We start from the raw sequence: 23,427 nt of genomic DNA, 5'->3' as shown, positions 1-23,427 counted from the left end.
TGATTACCTCCCACTGAACCAGTTACCAAACTTACCAGTTTGCTAAGTGGTTTAAATGGATCATCTTATTTTATCCTCTCAATAATCCTGTGAGTTAGATGTTATCATTCTAGGTTTACAGTTGAGGCATTGATGCTCAGAGAGGTTAAATAATGTGTGGTTAAGTAATATATTCAAGCTTTCCCAGCTAATAAGTGGCAAAGCTAGAACTTAAATTCTAGGGCCCAAAGACTTAGTCACTATGTTCCATTGTCATAGTGCATAGTGCTCCCCAAGCACAATTCAGTCATACTGATCTTGGGTTTGTAAAAATTTTCAGTGGTTCTCCATTGCCTTTAGGATAAAAATTCAACTGGTCCAGGCCTACTGCTTAGTTCTCCATCCTTCATATTCCATGAAATGTTCCCCCTTGTATTATGCTCTAGTTCTGAAATATTCATATTTACTCTCTAGACATTGTTATGTTCTCTCTTCCCTATAAATCTTTTTTTGCACATTCTGTTATTTCTCCTAGGCATGTCCTCTTTTTATTCCCTCTTTGGTGAGATACTTATCTTCAACGTATCAGCTCAGTTGAAACTTCCCAGTCAAGGTTTCAAAGGAGTACCTGACACTCCTCCCACAGTCAAGATTACATGCGAGTACCTTATGTTCACTCAACATCTTGTGCTCATCTTTATCATAGTATTTATCATGTTAAATTTAAGAGTTTCAATAAAAAAAGAAATTATTTCCTCTAGATTATGGGATGTTACAGGAAGGAATTATTACTTTCATTTCTATACTTACAGAAGCTCAACAAGTGTTTTTGCAATCTAATTTGATAACTGTTAACAAAGAGGTTTTGGTGAAAAAATATAAAGATTATATATTAGCCCTGGCTGGCGTAGCTCAGTGGATTGAGCACGGGCTGGGAACCAAAGTGTCCCAGGTTCGATTCCCAGCCAGGGTACATGCCAGGGTTGCAGGCCATAACCCCCAGCAACCGCACATTGATGTTTCTCTCCCTCTCTCTCTCTCTCTCTACTCTCTCTCTCCCCCGCCTTCCCTCTCGAAAAATAAAGAAATAAAATCTTTAAAAATATATATATATATATAAAGATTATATATTTAAAAATTAATTATTTTTTTAAAACAAAGAGTTTTCAGTAACTTTAATTAATATAGCCTTAGTAGTTTCTTTCACCAGAGGTATGGAAGAATTACCTTTTGGGAAGATTATACAGTTCTTTCTAATACTATTATTTCAGGCAACTCAAGATATCCAAGTCATCTTTATTATCAAGGTGAGCCATAAGATATGGTGAAGAGTGATTTTAGGTCTTCTTTCCTGTTCCCAGTCTCTATAAATGTGCTAACAGCAATACTGAGAAACAGTATAGTATTTTGACTTGGAGCCTAACTGCCAAGTTTCTTATCCCACTCTGCTACTTACTAGCTGTGCAGACTTAAACAGGTTACTTATATTCTGTACTCATCAATCTCCTCAGCTGCCAAATGAGAATCTCGTAGTGTTGTTTGAACAATTAAATGGGTTAATATATATAAATCACTGACAGTAGTGTCTTGTACATTATAAATTATCTGTAAGTGTTTACTTTTAAAATCAGCAAAATAAAGTCTAAATATATATTCTACTTGCGGTCAAGATGCTGGAATAGGCAGATGTAGCTCTCCTCTTTACAAAACCACATCAAATTACAACTAAAAAATACAACAGCCATCATTCAGAACCATCAGAAATCGAGTTGAAGAGAAGTCTGACAACTATGAAACTAAAGAAACTACCTCCATCCAGACTGGTAGGAAAGACCCAGATGTGGAATGGGCTGGTTTCTCACCCATGTGTGGTGGATAAAAATTCGGGAGGGATTTAGGGAGTGAGGAGTCCCAGACCCACACCAGGCCCTCAGCCCAGAGTTCCAGTGCCAGGAAGATTAGTCCCCACAACCTCTGACTACAAAAAAAAGAAAAAAACAACAGTGGGGATTAAGACAGTGGAAGAAATTTCTGGACCCCCAAGCAGTTCCTCTTCAAGAATCCACTCAAGGACTCACCTACTCAGACTCACCCCCTCTTAGCTCAAACATCAGGGTAGCAGCTTGAAAGACACCAATGGCACACAGGGAGAAACTGAAGTGTCTGGCATCAAGGCCAGCAGAGGCCACTTTCTAAACCCTCTCTTCACAGAGCTGGCAAGCTAGAGCCATATCTGAGACTCCATCAACCTGTCTGACACTGTTTGACCCACCTTGGAGATCCCCAGAGACTCCATCCCACCCAACACTTGGGCCCACCAAAGCTGCTTTTCCATATGAATGGCAGGTCTTTGCTCATGCTGCACAACTTCCTAAATCCTCTCAAACAAGCAGAAGCTGGCCTCAGTGAGTCCCAGGTCCAACATTAGCAGCAGCCAGCCTAGATTCACAACTTGACTTCTCCTGGGAATCTCCAAGCCCAGCACAAATAGCAGCTATCTCAGATTGCTTTATAGCTCAGGCAGGGTGGCCCTGGGCAAAACATGAGTGGTGCAGACCTTGGCCTGCACTACCCAGGAAACCCTAAGGCCAATGTACCCAGTCGATAGCTACAGACCATGTTGCAGCACATGTTAGAGCACTCTGCCCTTCCATAGCTGATCCTCCATGGAGGGCAGAGGTTGGTGGTAAGTGGTCACAGCTAATCCTTGCATCTGACTAGCCTGAGTAAATCCTTCCCATTGATCTACCAACAGCAACTATAAGAGGAGGGTGTACTCAGCCCACACAAAGGGCATACCTTGAGTACCCAGCATGGGTGATAGGGGAGGCTGTGGCACAGAACCCTACAGGATACCTATTACATTAGGCCACACTACCAACACACAGAGTCAAAGCAGCTCTACCTAATACATAGAAACAAACACAGGGAGGCTGCCAAAATAAGGAGACAAAGAAACATGGCCCAAATGAAAGAACAGGTCAAAACTCCAGAAAAAGAGCTAAACAACATGGAAATAAGTAATCTATCAGCTGCATAGTTCAAAACACTGGTTATAAGGATGCTCAAGGAATTTAGTGAGGACCTCAGCAGCATAAAATGACCCTATCCAAAATGAAGGATACACTAATTGAAATAAGGACAGTTTACAGGGAAACAAGAGTAGAGTTGATACAGCCAAGAATCAAATCAATGATTTGGTACATAAGGAAGCAAAAACAAACAAACAAACAAACCATGCAAAACAACAAGAAGAAAAAAGAATCCAAAAAGGAGGATAGTATAAGCAGCCTCTGGGACAACTTCAAGATGTCCAACATTTGTATCATAGGGGTGCCAAAAGGAAAAGAGAACAAACAAGAAAATGGAAATCTATTTGAAAAAATAATGAAGGAAAACTTCCCTAATTTAGTAAAGGAAATAGACCTGGAAGTCCAGGAAGCACAAAGAGTCCCAATTATGATGGATACAAAGAGGCCCACACCAAGATACATCATAATTAAAATGCCAAAGGTTAAAGATAAAGATAAAATCTTGAAAGCATCAAGAGAAAAGAAGTTAGGTACCTATAGGGGAGTTCCCATAAGACTATCAGATGATTTCTCAGGCTAGAAGGGATTGGCAAGAAATATTAAAAGTCATGAAAAGCAGCCAAGATTGCTCTACCTAGCAAAGCTATCAATTAGAATCGAAGGGCAGATAAAGAGCTTTCCAGACAAGAAAAAAATTAAAGGAGTTCATCATCACCAAACCATTATTATATGAAATGTTAAAGGGACTTATTTAAGAAAAGATCAAAACTATGAACAATGAAATGGCAAATCTATCTGTTGTACAATTGAATATAAAAAACAAACTAAGCAACAAGAAGAACAGAGATAGAGTCATAGATCATTTTGATGGTTGCCAGATGGGAGGCGGATGTGGAGGAATGGGTGAAGAGGTGAGGTGATTAGGAAGTACAAATAGGTCGTTACAGAATAACCATGGGGATGTAGAGTACAGTATAGGAAATGGAGTAGCCAAAGAACTTATACACATGACCCATGAACGTGAACAATGATTTGGGGATTGCCTGAGGGAGTGGGATGCTGGATGGAGGGGGTGAAAAGGGGGGAAAATCAGAAGAACTACTCTAATAGTATTTTCAAAATACAATTAAAAAAGTAAAATACACGTTCTAAAATATAGTAATGTGATCAGCATTCACTTTTTAAAAAATATGTACTTGATTTTAAAGAAGAGAAAGGGAAAGAAACATCAATTTGTTCCACTTATTTATGCAATCATTGCTTGATTAGTTGCAAGGGATCTAACTTGCAACTTTGGCATATCAGGACAACACTCTAACCAACTGAGCTACTGAGGGAGGACAACGTTCACTCCTAGGTATATTGAATCAGTTAATCCATCAGTAAATAATGAACAGCATGTTCCTTTTCATTTAGATTGGGAATGCATATGGGGTGAAAAACAATGAAGGTTATCTTCCTCTAGGGAGAAAATAGTGAACAGAAAAGTTATAAAAGCAGAAACTGCTCAAATTTCAGTTTTGTTGAGAAAGACAATTACACAATGTTTATTACATGATTTTTGTAAAAATTTGCAGCTTTGTTCTCCATGATTTCTGAAGTTTTTTGTATAAAAATTTGGCTGACATTGGTAATAAAATAAATTTATTATTTAGGGGTATTATTGTATAGAGACAGCTTCACACATTGATGCTATCCACTCACTCTTCCTAAGCTTTACTTTTGTAAGCTTAAACCTTAAACCTCATGCATGTCAGTAATACAAAGATCACTAGTTTTGGGGAAACATCTGGCATAAGAATCACATGTATTTGAAACCTTAAATACCTGATGTTGGCTGCTTTCTGAATTTAATGTTTATTACATATGCAGATTGATCTAGTACTGAGCATCACACAGTGGACACTTTATTCCTTGCATTCTAAAAGGAAGTAATGACACTTTCAGTCATCAAGCATTGTCAAATACTTGGTAGAATTTGTATAATATTATATCCACAAGTTAATTCACAATATTTTCATCCCATGGTGGAGAGCAACATTATAGATGTGTTTCAGGTGAAGACAAAGCTGTTAGCTAAGATGTTCACATCATAGTAAATGATAGAATAATCTGATATTATAACCCAAACTTCTGTGCTATTATGAAAAACTAATATTTGAGTGTCCATTGAGTGTGTTGACACTGCCAAATACTAGATATTTTAATAGGATCTTAAATACTATAGAAACTGGAGTGAAGTGAGCTTATGGTATAGTTTTGTCTAAAGGAAAGCAAACTGAGAACTAGTATGTGAGTGCCTACTGTGTGCTAAGCAGTGTGTTAGGCACTTAGTTATTTAAGCTGTTATAACAGAATGCCATAGACTGAGTGGCTTGTAAACAACAGAAATTGTACTTACCATAATTCTGCAGTCTAGGAAGTCCATGATCAAGGCCCCAGTAGATTTGGTGTCTGGTGAGGACCTTCTTCCTGGTACATAGATGGTGCTTTTCACTGTGTCCTTAAATGGGTAAAGGTTGAGAGAGCTCTTCTAGGTTTGTTGTATAAGGGCACTAATCCATTTATGAGGGTTCTGCCTTCATGACCTAATCACTTCCTAAAAGCCCTATATCTTATTACCATTACCTTAAGGGTTAGAATTTTAACATATGAATTCGGGGTGGGGAAACAAACCTGGCTTGTGTAATTTAATCACTATAGCATGTATACTTAAACCAATCCATACATATATTAGAACATACACTTACTCACCTGAGGGCTTCTGGCCAAGATGGAGGCATAGGTAGACAGGAGGTAACGCTTTGCCTCTGTGCACAATGAAAAGAAGGACAACAACCAATTTAAAAACAAAAAACAACCATAACTGCCAGAAAATTGAACTGTATGGAAGTCCAACAACCAAGCAGTTAAAGAAGAAGCATTCATCCAGACTGGTAGAAAAGGCAGAGATGAGCAGCTGGAATGGAGAGGATGTGGCGAGGCAGTGGCTGGCAGGCAGGGCAGGTGAGGCCGCAGCTGGCAGTCCCACATTTTCATGCAGATAAACCAAGAGGAATAGCTGGGGAGCAAGAAAGACCATGAAACCCATGGTTCTAGTGCCAGGCAAATAAAGCCTCAAAACTTCTAGCTGTAAAAATCTGTGGGGGTTGCAGTAGCAAGAGAAACTGTCAGTGTCACAGGAGAGTCTGTTGGAGGGGCCCACAGGGTCCTAGAACATTCCAGACACCTGGGAATCATCACCAGAAGGGCACAATTCACTTGCAGGTAGCTCAGGAAGTGACTGAAAGTGGGACCAGAGCCAAACAAGTGACACTGTTCCCTCTCTGACTCCTCTCCCACATACAGAGCCACAACCCAGTGAAGTGGGTTGCCCCACCCTGGTGAATATCTAAGGCTCTGCCCCTTACAGCTTAACAGATGTGCTGAGGCAAAGAAATATGGCCCAGATGAAAGAACAGATCAAAAGTCCAGAAAAAGAACAAAGTGATAAGGAGATAGCCAACCTATCAAATGCAGAGTTTAAAACAGTGGTAATCAGAATGCTCATAGAAATCATTGCGTATGGCTGCAAAATAAAGGAAGAAGTGAAGGGTATACAAAGTGAAATAAAGACATATACAGAGAACCAACAATGAAGGGAGGAAACAAGAACTCAAATCAATGATTTGTAACAAAAGGAAGAAATAAACATTCAACCAGAACAGAATAAAGAAACAAGAATTCAAAAAAAATGAAGAGAGGCTTAGGAACCTCTGAAACAACTTTAAACGTTCCAACATCTGAGTCATAGAGGTGCCAGAAGGAGAAAAGGAAGAGCAAGAAACGGAAAGTTTATTTGAAAATACAATGAAAGGAAACTTCCCTAGTTTGGCAAGGGAAATAGACACACAATGTCCAGGAAGTTCAGAGAGTCCCAAACAAATTAGACCCAGAGAGGAGCGCACCAAGACATATCATAATTAAATCACCCAAGATTAAAGATAAGGAGAGAATCTTAAAAGCAGCAAGAGTAAAAGAGTTACCTACAAAGGAGTTCCCATACGACTTTCAGCTGATTTCTCAAAAGAAACCTTGCAGGCAAGAAGGGGCTGGAAAGAAGTATTCAAAGTCAAAAAAGCAAGGACCCTCATCCAAGATTACTCTATCCAGCAAAGCTATCATTTAGAATGGAAGGGCAGATAAAGTGCTTCCCAGATAAGGCCAAGTTAAAGGAGTTCATCATCACCAAGCCCTTATTATATGAAATGTTAAAAGAACTTATTTAAGAAAAAGAAGATAAAACATATGGACAGTTAAATGACAACAAATTCACAACTATCAACAACTGAACCTAAAAAAAACAAAAACAAACAAACTAAGCAAACAACTAAAATGGGAATATAATCACAGAAATGGAGATCACATGGAGGGTTATCAGCAGGAAGGGGGGAAAGGGTACAGGGAATAAGAAGCATAATTGGTAGGTCCAAAATATACAGGGAGAGGCTAAGAATAGTATAGGGAATGTAGAAGCCAAAGAACTTATATGTATGACCCATGGTCACGAACTAAAGGGGGGAATGCTGGAGGGAATGGGGGTGCAGGGCAGAGGGGGATAAAGGGGAGAAAAAAATGGGACAACCGTAATAGCATAATCAATAAAATATACTTTAAAATGTTAAAAGATATGTACTTATTTAGAATAATGCTGAAGCAAGTTAAAGGAACATATTAATTATAGTTTAAAATAATGCACTCACAGTACTTATGAGGTGTGTCAAAACCAAACCATTATTGTAAGTAAAGTAATATGAAAAAATGGAAATTTAAAATATATAAAGGCATGCTGCTCTCTAGTGTACAAAACAATGCCCTCATTCCCTTTAAAGGAGTTGGGGGCCAATATGGATTGAGTCTTTAAAAGGAGGAATAAAGAGGTTATAATTACACTTAAGGAAAAGGCCTAAAGTAAATAATCTGCACTATATAACAATTAAAATACAAGTAAAAATAATTTTATACTTACACATGGATTTTGTATAAAATATCCTTAATTTGTAGAATCTTTAGATGGGAAATAATTACTTCATTTAAGAGATTAGACTCATATAAAACGCTTTAAGGAGAAATACAATTTCAGCTTCCAGCTCTAGATAAATGTTAAAGGGTGAAAAGAGAGGTAAGAGTATTATTATTTTGCTTAATTGAGATTGATTGGCATAATGCAGAATGATAATATGTAGACAGGTAAAATCCATTTATTAAGAAGAAAGAAGCTTCTCATTCTATTCTAACATCATCATTTCCCACTAGGCAGGTGGGAGTGAGAAGATGAGGTGAAGAAATTCAAGTATTAACAAATAGAAAGATCAGGGTGGCCAGTGTAACAATAAGCTTTGGAATTCCCCTTTTCTCAGTTCTGTGCCCCATAACTCTCTATTTCTGGATGAATTGTCATTGTTCACCTTGCAAAGTTAGCAGCAGCAGGTATGTAGAGCAGACAGAGAGAAGCTTTGGTATCAAAAGTTACTAGGGTAGCCCAAATAACTAGTTCTGTAACTACCTTCCCTCCCCTGAATTTTGACCTTTCACTTCATCTTTTTAAAAATATATTGTAGTTATTCTATTACAGCTGTCCCCATTTTCCCCCCTTTCCCTCCACCACCCAGCCCACCCCCCACTCCCACCATCAATCCCCCACCCTGTTGTCCATATCCATGGGTCATTCATACATGTTCCTTGACTAGTCCCTTCCCCATCTTTCCACCATTATCTCCCTCCCTCCTCCCCTCTGGTTGCTGTCAATCTGTTCCTTGTTTCCATGCCTCTGGATCTATTTTGCTCATTTGTTTGTTTTGTTCATTAGGTTCCTCTTATAGGGGAGGTTATATGGTATTTGTATTTCACCACCTGGCTTATTTCACTTAGCATAATGTTCTCCAGTTCCATCTGTGCCGTTGTGAAAGGTAGGAGTTCCTTCTTTCTCTCTGCTGCATAGTGTTCCATCACTTCATTTTTAAAGAGTGAGAACCATAGAAATTCTTAGTAGCTTATGTTCCCATTAGCACTGATGAACATGAATCTGGTCTAAAATTGCTGATTATGTCATGGAGTGGAAGCACCAGTATTATAGTTAGCAGCAGGAAGGACATAGGAAAGGCCAAGAGTCAGAGCCATTGGAAGTGTTAGCCAGTTCCCAATTTAACAGTGGTTTGACTTTCAATTTTTTAACTTTACAATGGTATGAAAGTAATACGCATTCAGTTGAAACCATACTTTGAATTTTGAACTTTGATCTTTACCTGGACTATTGATATGCAATAAGGTAATGTTTCATGATGCTGGGCAGCTGCAGAGAGTCACAGCTCCCAGTCAGCCAGGTGATTATAAAGGTAAACAACTGATGCTCTGCAGTGTTCCATGTTTCCAGTATGTTTTGGATATCACATTCTGAGCATGTTTAAGGTAGGCTAACCTAAACTATGATGATTGGTAAGTTAGGTGCATTTTGACCTTTGATGTTTTCAACTTATAATGGATTTATTGGGACGTAACCCATCATAAGTTGAGGAGCATCTGTATAGTTCATTCTTTGGATGAACAGTTAAGTGGGAGAAGAGAGACCAGAGAGCACTTGAATATTTGTTTTATGGAGGGAAATGTTAGACTCTTAACAAAAAAATTAATGTCACAAATATAAATTAAAAAAAAAGAATTTTAGGTGGTTTTGTTCACAGATCTGAAAATAATGAATTTATGTAAATGATTCAAAATGGCCCTGACTGGTGTGGCTCACTTGGTTGGGCATCATCTTACAAAGCAAAACGTCCCTGGCTCAATTCCCAATCAGGGCACATGCCTGGGTTGTGGGTACAATCCCTAGACAGTGCACATATGAGAAGTAACTGATTGATATTTCTCTCTTGCATTGATGTTTCTGTCTTTCTCTCTTTCCCTTCCCTTCTCTCTAAAATCGATGGGCATGTCCTTGAGACAGGATTAAAAAAAAAAAAGGTAGAACAAAATCTCTTTTTTAATTCCAAGTGAAAAGAACCGAAACAGTGTTTTAAAAATAGCGAAAATGGCCCTGTGTGTGTGGCTCATTGGATTGAGTGCCAGCCTATGAACCGAAAGGTTGCTAGTTTGATTCCCAGTCAGGGCACGTGTCTGTGTTGCTGTCCGAATCCCCAGTTGGGGGTGTGCGAGAGGCAACTGATGGATATATCTCTCACATTGATGTTGCTGTCTGTATCTTTCTCTCTGCCTTCCCTTCTCTAAAAATAAATAAAATCTTTAAAAAATAAAAACAATAAAAACAGCAAAAATATTCAGCAATAGCAACCACCAAGGGAAATAACACAGCCCAATACAAAAAATCTGGAACAAGGTGAATATACTTTCTTAGGCTTATATGACAACACCTGCCCCTTGGAAGCTGGTAGTGATTTATAGAATATTTGAGAATTATCAGTAATAACCACAAGTCTATAGAGAAGCAAATTAAATCAGCATTCTTTTTTTTAACATTTCAATCATGTTCATTTATTGTTATTATAAATAAGGTGTCCATGGATATTCTTACACATATGTCATTGGGAATTTGTATGACTCTATCTGTAGAATAAATTCCTTTCAATGAAATTGCTAGGTCAAAATATGTGTGAATTTAAGATTCAATGTTTTGAAATTGTAACCCCTATCCACTTTTCCATCAACAGTATGTTTGCCATATTTTACCCTGTATAACATGCACCCACATTTTGTGTGCATTAAATCAGCATTCTTACCTTCTCACTCCTTTGAATAAGAAAAATGAGTGAAATGGAGAAAATTAAAACAAGGACTGTCTCTGACACAAGTCTCTGGGGATACATACTGAATCAAGGATCAGGGGACAAAAGGGATTTCCCCCATGTGAAAGGGTTATTGCACCTCCCAACTCAGTAGATGAGCATTTAACAAGGCCTCAGAATTAAGAGTCTGGATATTCCAAAGAAACACAAAAAATTGATCATACTAACATAGGCAAGCTTTCCTAAAGAGATTATTAGCAGATCTAGTCATAGTAACATGATAATATTTATATAAAAATGAGTAAATTGGGTTTATTTCAGGAGTGTTGGGACTTTGTGAAACATTAAAGTAATTTAAAGGGAAAAAAATCATATGATTATCTCAGTAGGTGCAGAATACTACCTAAGCCAAGCAACCAATCTTAGATGTGAATAAATGGTACTCAAAAGACACCCATGTTAAGTCAGAGCAAATAAAAGATCTGGGCAAAGTTGGAAGATTTTTTTAAAAGAGCCCCAGCCCGGTTGTTCAGTTGGTTAGAGCATGGTCCCATGCACTAAAAGGTTGCAGGTTTGATCCTGGTCAAGGCTAGCATGGGAGGGATCCAGTTGTTTCTCTCTCAGATAGATGTTTCTTTTCTCTCTCTCATTCTCTATATTTCTCTGTCTAAAGCAAATCAATAAATATATCCTCAGGAGAGGATTTTATTTTATTTTATTTTATTTTTATTTATTTTATTTTTTATTTTGATCATTGTTCAAGTACAGTTTTCTCCCCCTACTCCCATTCCAACCCACCCACCCAACCCTCCCCCCTTTCCCCCATTGCCCCCCACCCCTAGTTTTTGTCCATGTGTCCTCCAAATTTGTTACTGTAAACCCTACCCATTCCCCCCTGAAATTCCCTCTTCAGGAGAGGATTTTTAAAAAAGAGGACTATGTGAAATACAGTAGCAAACTGTGAACTAACAAAAACCAAGAAAACAAAAAGAAATAGCACACAGAAGATGAATAATCCATAACCTACATATAGAAGGATATATCTCACATGTACTTCAAGTGATAACATAGTTTCAAAATGAATAAATTAGGAATAAGAAGAAGGAACATAATAGAGATGGTTAACATTTTATAAGTTTCAAATAATCAGATTAAATGCAGATAAAAATGACAAAAAGTCAGAAGAGCTAACTAATAAATATGGAGCTAAAAATTTCTCTAGCATAGTAATGAGTGCCCTGAAATAGAGCACTCAACAAATAGAGCAGGAAAGTATTCAACAATATGATAAAAGCAGATTTACCTGAAATGAAGAATTGACTCTAGAGATAGAAAATATCCTCCTAAAATAGGATGGGATTCTTTATTATCCTCAACTTTCAAAGCAAGAAGTCAGTCAATGCTATCTAAAATTGAAAAAAGAAAAACCATAATTTCATCCACAGTGCTTTTCTTTTTTTTTTAATTATTGTTGTTCAGTTACAGTTGTCCCACCTTTTTTCTCATTGTTCTCCCCTGCCCTCCCCACCCCTACAGTCAATCCTCACCCCATTGTCCATGCCCATGAGTCCTCTATTCATGTTCCTGGATTTGCCCCTTCCCCTTCTTTCCCCCTTTATCCCTCTTCCCTCTGATCACTGTCAGTTTGTCCTTTATTTCCATGTCTCTGGTTCTGTTTTGCTCATTTGTTTTGTTGATCAGGTTCCACTTATGGGTGAGATCACATGGTATTTGTCTTTTGCTGCCTGGCTTATTTCACTTAGCATAGTACTCTCCAATTCCATCCATGCTTTTGCTAAGGGTAGGAGTTCCTTCTTTCTGCTGCATAGTATTCCATCATGTAAATGTACCACAGTTTTTTGATCCACTCACTTACTGATGGGCACTTAGGCTATTTCCAGCACTTAGCTATTATAAATAATGCTGCTATGAACATTGGGGTATGTAGGTTCTTTTGAATTGGTGTTTCAGGATTCTTAGGATATAATCCCAGCAGTGGGATCTCTGGATCAAATGCAGTTCCATCTTTAGTTTTCTGAGGAAATTCTTTACTGTTTTCCACAGTGGCTGCACCAGTCTGCATTCCCACCAACAGTATACCAGGGTTCCGCTTTCTCCACAACCTCTCCAGCACTTGTTGTTTGTTGATTTATTGATGATAGATAGCCATTCTGATGGGTATGGCATGGTATCTCATCATGGTTTTAATTTGCATCTCTCTAATGACTAGTGATGTTGAGCATTTTTTTCATGTGTCTATGGGCCCTTTGTATGTCTTCCTTGGAGAACTGTCTGTTCAGGTCCTTTGCCCATTTTTAAAATTGGATTGGTTGTCTTCCTGATGTGGAGGTATGTGAGTTCTTTTTGTATTTTGGAGATCAAACCCTTGTCCGAGGTATCATTGGCAAATATGTTTTCCCATACAGTTGGTTCCCTTTTCATTTTGTTGATGTTTTCTTTAGTTGTGCAGAAGCTTTTTAGTTTGATGCAGTCCCATTTGTTTATTTTTCCTTTTTATCCCTTGCCCTAGGGGATGTATCAGTGAAAATATTGCTGCGTGGGATACCTGAAATTTTCCTGCCTACATTCTTCTCTAGGACTTTTTTGGTGTCCTGTCTTATATTTAAGTCTCTTGTCCATCTTGAGTTTATTTTGGTATATGGTGTATGTGGGTGGCCTAGTTTCTTTTTTTTTTTTTTTTGCATATACTTGTCCAGATCTCCCAAATACCATTTATTGAAGAGGCTATTTTTACTCCATTTTATGCTCCTGCCCCCTTTGTCAAATATTAATTGACCATAGTGATATGGGTTTATTTCTGGGCTCTCTATTCTGTTCCATTGATCTATGTGTCTATCTTTTGCTAGTGCTTTTCTTAATGTCTGTTCTTAGCCTTAGAGGATTCTTTTCCTAAATTTCTCTTTTGCTGAAGAGATATTTAGCATATTCTTCAGTTTAACTTCTGTCTTTTTTCTTATATTAAATCTCAATAAAATTATAATTTAATGCTTCCATTTTTAAAAAGTATCCTATTTTTATAAAGGTATTGCTTTTACTCTGTATATGCAGAAGGAAAAGTTGGTAGGTAGATAGTAAGCTAAGTGTCTGGAATGATGTTAACTTAGCAGTAATGTTAGTTTCTGGCTGATGGGAATTGAGATATGTATCAGAGTCTAGTCAGGAAACAGAAACCAGTTGTTTTTAACAGAAAATATTTAATATGAAGTATTGTTAAGCGATATTAAACTGAAGTGGTAAACTAGGATACAAAAGTTTTCTCAGGTGTCAGTGGTGGAAAGCAGCTACCATTCCTAAGACTGTGGAACAAAGGAGAGTTTAGAATTACTAAAATATATAAATACAAAGGAGTTTAAATGAAAATCTCTGAGAAGGGGGTGGTGCTTAGGCTGGTATTAACGCCTCTGGGCATGGAGAATGGGTCCTTTGGGCGTGGGACTCAGACATCTGGTGCTAGTGTCTCTGAGATCATCACAACAAACTATTTGGGATAATAAGTGAGGTAAAAAACAATATTATTTTATTCTAGATGGCTAGCCAGAACAGGTAATACCTTTCCACTTAGAATTCTTCCTCAGTACCTCTCAACAGGGCTTTTAAAAGTTTTTATTCATGGTGATCTTAGGCATTTCTTAAGTTTATTGCTAGTTATTTTAGTTCAGCTTTGTTCCTGTAAATGGAAAATTTTCCTCTATTTCATCTTTTAGCTGGTTGTAGTTTGTATATAAGAAAGCTCTTAATGTTTAATTATTAATTTATTGTGCAGAAACCTTACTAAATTTTGTTATTGTCTGTCATAGGTTTTCACCTTTGTTAATTAAGATCCTCTAAGTGGCTCTTATAGAAATATTCTTTGTATTTGTTATACAGGAAACTATCTCCAACACACTGGTTTCTCTTTATGACAAGTACCATTTCTTTTCCTGTACTACTATTGTAAAGATATCATTACTAGTCTCCCTGCTTCTACCCCATCCCATCACCAGTTTATTCTCAACACAACTGCTAATGAAATATTTTTAAAAACATAAATCATGTCACTTTCCTGTTCAAAATCCTTAAATGATCATCCATTGTTCTTCAAGTAGAATCCAACTGTCTTATTATAAATTAGGTCTCAGTCTGCTTGGGCTGCCATAACAAAATACCATAGACTGGTGGCTTAAACAACAGAAATTTATTTTCTTACAGTCTGGGAGCTGGGAAATCTAAGGCTAAGGTACCAGTCATTTCAGTGCCTGGTGAGAGCTCTCTTCTTGGCTTCAAGATGCCCACATTCTTGCTGTATCATCACATGGTCTTTTCTTGGTGTATACACCTAGGAAGAGAGAGAGATTGCTCTCTCTCCTTCTTCTTACAAGGCTACCAATCCCATCATAAGATCCCCACCCTCATGACGTAATGTAACCCTAAGTACCTCCTAAAGGACCCACCTCTAAAAACCACCAAATTTTGTTAAGGATTCAATGTATGGATTGGGGGGGTAGGGGTGGGTAGGACAGACATTCAGTCCATAACAATCTAAAATTATCTGGTCATGACCATCTCTTCAATTTCTTCTAGAGATACCCTCCATAGTTTCTTAAAAAACACTGACCTCTTTGAAATTTCTCAAACACATCAAGCTCCTTTCTACTTAAGAATTTTTACATATGCTGTTTTGTTGGCCTAAAGAGTCTTCCTTCAACTCTTCACATGAAAGATTTATTTAAATCAGGTTTCAGTTTAAATATTTCTTTCCCAGAGACTTCCAGTCAAGATGGTATTGTAGACAGATATGGCTCACCTCTTTGCACAACCACATCAAAATAATAATTAAAATATGGAACAATTATCACTCAGAACCATCAGAAATCAAGTTGAGTGGAAGTCTGACCACTACAGAATTAAAGAAACCACATCCATTAAGACTGGAATCCCCAGGGCCAGTGCACCCAGTGGATAGCTACAGACTATGTTGGAGCATCACCACCCTGCCCCTGTACAGCTAGCTGATCTTCCACAGAGGACAGAGGTTGGTGGTAAGTGGTCACAGAAAGTCCTCACAGCTGACTGGCCTGGGTAAATACCTCCTATTGATCTGCTAATAGCAGCTAAGGCTCACCTACAGCAGGAGGGTGTACTCAGCCCACACAAAGGGCATACCTTGAGTACCCAGCTTGGTTTATGGGGAGGCCGTGCCAGAGAACCCTATAGGACACCTACTACATTAGGCCACACTACCAAGTATGGAATCAAAACAGCTCTACCTAATACACAGAAACAAACACAGGGAAACTGCCAAAATGAAGAGACAAAGAAACATGGCCCAAATGAAAGAACAGATCAAAACTCCAGAAAAAGAGCTAAACAAAATGGAGATAAGCAATCTATCAGATGCAGAGTTCAGAACAAGGATGCTCAAGGAACTTAGTGAGGACCTTAGCAGCATAAAAAAGATCCAGTCAGAAATGAAGGATACACTAATTGAAATAAGGAACAATTTACAGAGAAACAACAGTAGAGTGTACGAAGCCAAGAATCAAATCAACGATATGGAACATAAGGAATCAAAAATCAAACAATCAAAATGACAAGAAGAACAAAGAATCCAAAAAAATGAGGATAGTATAAGCAGCCTCTGTGACAATTTCAAGAGATCCAACATTCGAATCATAGGGGGGCCAGAAGGAGAAGAGCAAAAGCAAGAAATGGGAAATCTATTTGAAAACATAATGAAGGGAAAATTCCCTAGTTTAGTGAAGGAAACAGATATGCAAAGCCAGAATGCACAGAGAGTCCTAAACAAAATGGATGGAAAGAGAACCACTCCAGGACACATCTTACTGTATTTCACTGTGTGTAACATGCACTTGTTTGCCCAAATTTTTGAGAGAAAATAAGGATGCACTTTATACATGGGTAGTGCTAATTCCAACTCTGTATAAATGTTCTTCTTTTATTTATGCTTATGTGTTAAAAGTGTAACTCTAGAAAGCAATAATGATACCCATATGCAAAATAGTACCCAAAAATACAATAATCAGTTTTGTTTCTAAATATAAATAAATAATTGAATTAAGAAATTAAAAAGATTTTTTTCCTGAAAATTTGGGCCAAAAACGTGGGTGTGCACTGTTCATGGCAAAATATGGTAATTAAAATGCCAAAGGTTAAAGATTAAGAGAGAATCTTAAAAGCTGCAAGAGAAAAGAAGTTAGTTACCTACAGGGGAGTTCCCATAAGACTGTCAGCTGATTTGTCGAAAGAAATTTGCAGGCTGGAGGGGATTGGCAAGAAATATTCAAAGTCATGAAAAGCAGGGACCTACAGCCAAGATTGCCCTACCCAGCAAAGCTATCATTTGGAATTGAAGGGCAGATAAAGAGCTCCCAAACAAGAAAAAACTAAAGGATTTCATCATCAGCAAACCATCATTTTATGAAATGATAAAGAGACTTACTTAAGAAAAAGAAGATCAAAACTAGGAACAATAAAATGGCAAAAATACATATCTATCAACAGTTGGATCTAAAAAACAAACTAAGCAAACGAAAAGAACGGAGACAGAATCATGGGTACAGAGAGCATTTTGATGGTTGCCAGATGGAAGGGGGATGTGGGAGAATGGGAAAAGAGGTGAGATGATTAAGAAGTACAAATAGACAGTTACAGAGTAGCCATGGGGATGTATAGTCTAGGAAACAGAGTAGCCAAAGAATTTATATGCATAACCCATGGATATGAACAATGGTTGGGGGATTGCCTGAGGGAATGGGGGTTGCTGGGTGGAAGGAGGCAAAGGAGGAAACATCAGGACAACTGTAATTGCATAATCAATAAAATATAATTTTAAATGAATGAATGAATAAATAAATAAATAAATAAATAAATAAATAAATATTCCTTTTCCAGAGTCCATGTATATGAGTGAGTAGGTCTTCTCTATTCTGTCAGTTCATTGAATTTATTTATTAATCCATTACAAGTGTGTATCTGTATATGTATCTACATAATTTTATTCCGTCTACTTTTGTATGTGTTCAGAATTCTCCATAATAAGATTTTTAATGGAAAAAATTCCATTGATAAATTTTGTTAATCTCTAAAATTCACAGTCAAGGTTTTGTTTTTGCTTGATCATACACTTTGAGAAAATAATCCCCTTTAAGAATTAAAATGCACAGTTCTAGAAATTACTTGCATATAAAGATATGTAGACATGGATTTTCATTCCAGAATAGCAAAGGTTTAAAAACAACCTAGGTATCAATGGGGGAGGGAAAGTTTAATGAATTATGCTATAATCATACTATGAAATACTACTCAGTTATTAGAGAATGGAGCAGTTATGTAATGTAGTATGTAATGACATGGAATGGTTCCTAAGCACGGTACAGACCATTGTGTATAGTATGCATACCATCATTTGTGTCCATTTGTAACCAAAAGGTTACATATGATAATGGAATTTATCTGGATTATCTTTGGAAAGATAGACCAGAATCTACCTAGCAGTGACTGCCTCAGGGACAGGGAACCAACGTGCCTGAAGGTTTAAAGGCAGGAGGGAGACTTTCTTTTTCACTGAAAGAATAACAAAAAAGCCCCAAAACTTTGGAAGTAGAGATGAAGGGCTATTTCAGTCTGAAATTATGGGGAAGATTTTTTGAAAAACAAAGATAATAAAAATTTAGTATTGCTTTTATCTAACAAAAGTAGAAAATATATAAATAGGTAATTATAATAGTTATTGCTATGGGGTATAAAAAGTGATTTCACTTACAAGTAGAAATATTATCTGGATTTTATTTATTTTCAGGTGGTGATAGTGGACTGGATGGGTTAGGAGGACCAGGTGTACAACTTGGAAGCCCAGATAAGAAAAAAAGAAAGACAAATACACAGGTAAATTGACATTTTTTTGTAATAACAGTTTTTCTTTGCTGATATGATCAGGTTGATGAGGTAAACTTAAATTTGGTCATGTATTTTGTTTCCTATTCTCATTCAGAAACTAATAGTGAATTAATTCTGCAATGATTGTTTGTTTGTTTTTTTAACTCTGCAGCTAGTGGCTGGTGCTGGACTGTAAACCTAGAGTGGATATTGCAAGAGGGAAGTGTAGGCAGACAAATCAATATGCTTATTCTTAAATATAATTTAAAAGACATCAATACCTGTATTCTTTTAAAAGGTTGAAAATACATTTTGACATAAGTTTAACTTGAAGTAATAATGTTCAACAATTATAATAATGCAGTAGCATGTGTGTATCATGAAGCAGTCATGGTGGAGGTATCTTTTGTTTGTAACCTGTGGTTGTATTAAGCAATTATAAATACTGGCTTTCATGATTTTATTCTCTATAAATTTGAAGCACTCTTTTTTATGATAAAGACTGCAAATAAGTGTGATGTGTGCACCAATGACTTCTTTTCCATTTTGGCCACCATCTCTTAACCTTGCAGTGTGTAACTAAAACTGGCCATTTATTTTTCCATTCTGAGGCCTTGAGCTTAGTGCTTTGGGAATAAGTTAATAATTATTCCCTGAAGTTAAGCTAGAAAAAATTTTAGATCCTGTTAATTATTTAATTTTATGGTTATTTAGGAGTATAAAAGGCATTTTTAGTTAGAATTTTAGGTGAAAGATTCTAGAGTTATAGGCAAACATACTAAATGAAAATTATAATGAATTTTCTTTTAAAGGTTAAATGCTTTCAGAGTTTGAAGTAACAATGGATTTGCACTCAGAAAAGCATATCTTATTTCCTTTTTTAAGCGAAAGAAACCTGCACATTTTTATCATTAAATGTAATTATATATAAATATTGGGTTGGCCAAAAAAGTCTGTCTAGTTTTTTCCATAAAATAAAAGACATATTTTTCATTTTCACCAATAACTTTATTGATTTGGATATTTTGGGAATGTCAGCTATCTTCTGTGTGGTATAACCTTTATTGTTTTCAATTAATATCTCGATTTGATCACTATCAACTTCAACTGATTTACCCGACTGTGGAGCATCATCCAGAGAGAAATCTCCAGCAAGAAACTTTACAAACCACTTTTGACATGTTCAATCAGTTACAACACCTTCTCCATACACTGCACAAATCTTTTTGAATTTCAGTTGCAGTTTTACCTTTCTTGAAAAAAAGCATAATACCCCCAAAATGTTGGACATTTTCTTCCATCTTCAATATTAAAATGGCCACACAAAAATTCACCAATTTTAATGTTTTTTTAACCACATGCCGATATGACAGCTGTCTCAATACAGTCTAACAAAATTGTTTTTAATGAAGTTAAAGACAACTAAGTGCTACTAGAGCCATCTTACATGGAAGAAGCCCCAAACTTTTTGGCCAACCCAATATTGGCCAACCCAAAAGTTAAGTGAAGAATTAAATTTTATTACACTGCAAGAGAAATTTGACTGAAGCTAGGTTCATAAGTGTTAAGATTTCATAACAGGACAATTTTAATGACTTTTTTATCAAAAGCATGTGTTTACTTTATATTCTCATTTCAGGGGCCTTCTTTTCCTCCACTGTCTGAGTATGCTCCACCACCGAATCCAAACTCTGACCATCTAGTGGCTGCTAATCCGTTTGATGACAACTATAATACTATCTCCTATAAACCACTACCTTCATCAAATCCATATCTTGGCCCTGGTTATCCTGGTTTTGGAGGATATAGCACATTCAGAATGCCACCTCATGTTCCTCCAAGAATGTCTGCCCCATACTGTGGTCCTTACTCACTCAGGAATCAGCCACACCCATTTCCTCAGAATCCTCTGGGCATGGGTTTTAATCGGCCTCATGCTTTTAACTTTGGGCCACATGATAATTCTAGTTTTGGAAATCCATCTTATAATAATGCACTAAGTCAGAATGTTAATATACCTAATCAACATTTCAGACAAAATCCTGCTGAAAACTTCAATCAGATTCCTCCACAGAATGCTGGCCAGGTATCTAATTCTGACTTGGCATCTAATTTTGTCCCTGGAAATAATTCAAATTTTACTTCTCCACTAGAATCTAATCATTCTTTTATTCCTCCCCCAAATACTTTTGGTCAAGCAAAAGCACCACCCCCAAAATCAGACTTTAATCAAGGAGCAACCAAAAACACTAATCAAAATTCCTCTGCTCATCCACCTCACTTAAATATGGATGACACAGTGAATCAGAGTAATATTGAATTAAAAAACGTTAATAGAAACAATGCAGTAAATCAAGAAAATAGCCGTTCAAGTAGCACTGAAGCTACAAACAACAGCCATGCGAATGGGACACAGAATAAGCCACGACAACCTAGAGGTGCAGCAGACACGTGCACCACTGAAAAAAGCAATAAATCCTCTCTCCACCCAAGCCGTCATGGCCATTCTTCTTCTGACCCAGTGTATCCTTGTGGAATTTGTACAAATGAAGTGAATGATGATCAGGATGCCATCTTATGTGAAGCATCTTGTCAGAAATGGTTTCATCGGATCTGCACTGGAATGACTGAAACAGCTTATGGCCTGCTAACAGCAGAAGCATCAGCAGTATGGGGCTGTGATACTTGTATGGCTGAGAAAGATGTCCAGTTAATGCGCACTAGAGAAACTTTTGGTCCACCTGCAGTGGGCAGTGATGCTTAATCACAGGCATTAACTGAAGTGGGGTTTTCTCCCCTTGTGTATTACAAAGGTTCAGTGACACAGGATTTTAAATGTTTTACAATATTTTTTTAAATGCACATGCAAAAAGATTACTTTTTTTTTACTACTATTCCACTTCATTACTAGTGCAAATTTTGTAGTCTTCATTTGCTATCTTAAATGAGAGTAATGTATATGAGGGTGCTTTAGAAAGTACTATATAAGTAAATGCTAGTTGTTCCTATTCATAAAAGCCTCTTGAAGTTTCAAAATAATATATAGCAAATGTAGGCAAGTTTTGACTTTTAAAAGTTAGCACCATTGAAGAGTGTGTATTTCAGTGCTGAACTTGGGCGATTCCATATTGAACATTTATTTCAAAAACTTTTTCAAGGATTCATTTAACATGTTTTCAGAAAAAAAATATGTGTAGCTATCACATGGAAGAAAATATACATTTTAATAGATGTTTTTAAAAATAACAAAGTATGACACCATATTGCTCCCTGACTAGGGTCCTTGAAATTAGTGACTTTCATATTTAAATCCAGTCTCTTCAGGATATCTGTTTATACAGATATGAGACTAGTGTTAGCCAATAGTAGATGCTCAGTATGTATTTGTTGATTAACTTGTGAATTGTACCACATGAAATTGCTAATATTAGATCAGTTGAAAATTGACTTCAATTACTAGAGTTGACAAAGTATGTTATTAGTTGTGCTATGTAGAACTGTAACAGTATTAGGCTTTTCTTCATTTTATTTGATTGTTGGTTGTTTTGTTACTGTTTTCCAGAGAAATAAATAATATAGTAGTCTCAGGAGAATTGTGAACACTTTTAAAAACATGATTCCAATCTGGAATATACTGCAAATGAGATGGGTAGAAACATAAATTTGGCTTTAGAGCACTCTGCGGGCTAAAAAACAACTCACTGACAGTTTGAAAAATCTTGTTCTGGGGAGGTGAATTAAAAACTGAGCCTTAAGGGAGATCAAAATTCATTTTAAGCAAAGGTCAGTTTAATAGCTAAGGTGTAAGCTAACTTACAAACAACAATTTAAGGCCTTACAGCAATTTTGCTGTGACTGGGGAAAGTATAAAAATGGACCTGAGTGTGTCCTCTTAAGAGATGATAAAGAATGGAAACAGCTGGAGGTGAACTAGTTAAGATTCAAAACATCAGAAATCCACTTGTGGGAGTGGATCATAACCTGTGACCAAAAAAACTCCAGGATACTATATGACATTTGATAGCAATTTATACAATGGTTAGATGTCATTGAGGCTCCCAAACCTGCGCCATCTTCATCGGGACCAAAAAAGTTCTGAAGACCATGTGGTAATCTGAAAGGGGTAATTAATCACTACTATTTAAACCCTGATGAACAATAACAGCAGCATATTGACAAGAAGCTAAAATTAGGCCTGAAAAATCTGACTTAGAAAATATCTTTTGGTTAATAGCCCAATTAATTGAATTGGGCTATTTTGTCATGTCCATGTTAGTCCCCAAGCCTTTATCCAATGAACTGCCATCTTTTTCATTATTTGGAGATTTGTTTTTTGAGATGTTTTCTAACAAATAACATTTTTCAACTGAAGAAGCAATTGAGGATTTCAACAATTTAAACAGTCTAACAAATGATGAATTTTTATAAAAATGAAATATTTAGTGTCCTATTAGAAGAAAATTATTGCTACTCATGGTATATATTTTAATTGAATAAAGCTTTTATATACAGTGTTTTTGACCTACAAAACAGCAATTTCATATGGTACAAAGTAATATAAATTTTTCTGCATTTACCTGTGACTAGTTGGAGGTGAGTACAAAGTATTTTCAATAGTTGTAAAATAATATGTCTTTACAATTCTAGGAAATGAAATAAACTCTAACAATAGGCACTTCTTTGTGTGAAAACTTTACTAGTTGAAGCAGGTTGAAATGCAATATTTTTGACTGACATTTGATGTG

The 23,427-nt window shown here is 36.7% G+C and overlaps 1 protein-coding gene across 1 annotated transcript in view; it reads left to right on the top strand.

Annotated features, from left to right (window-relative positions):
- The window catches only part of PYGO1 (pygopus family PHD finger 1), a 29,693-nt gene extending 6,768 nt beyond the window's left edge, over positions 1 to 22,925 (top strand). Inside the window, exons 2-3 of the mRNA XM_028506159.2 lie at positions 18,606 to 18,691; positions 20,322 to 22,925. Coding sequence (XP_028361960.1) covers positions 18,606 to 18,691; positions 20,322 to 21,446 — 1,211 coding nt within the window. The 3' untranslated portion in view covers positions 21,447 to 22,925. The remainder of the gene's footprint in view (positions 1 to 18,605; positions 18,692 to 20,321) is intronic.
- Positions 22,926 to 23,427: the final 502 nt, after the last annotated feature.

Source organism: Phyllostomus discolor, chromosome 1 (assembly GCF_004126475.2).
Source record: "Phyllostomus discolor isolate MPI-MPIP mPhyDis1 chromosome 1, mPhyDis1.pri.v3, whole genome shotgun sequence".
Lineage (NCBI taxonomy): Eukaryota > Metazoa > Chordata > Mammalia > Chiroptera > Phyllostomidae > Phyllostomus > Phyllostomus discolor.
Note: the sequence above shows the minus strand (reverse complement) of the source record. Positions and strands in the feature narration are given on the sequence as shown.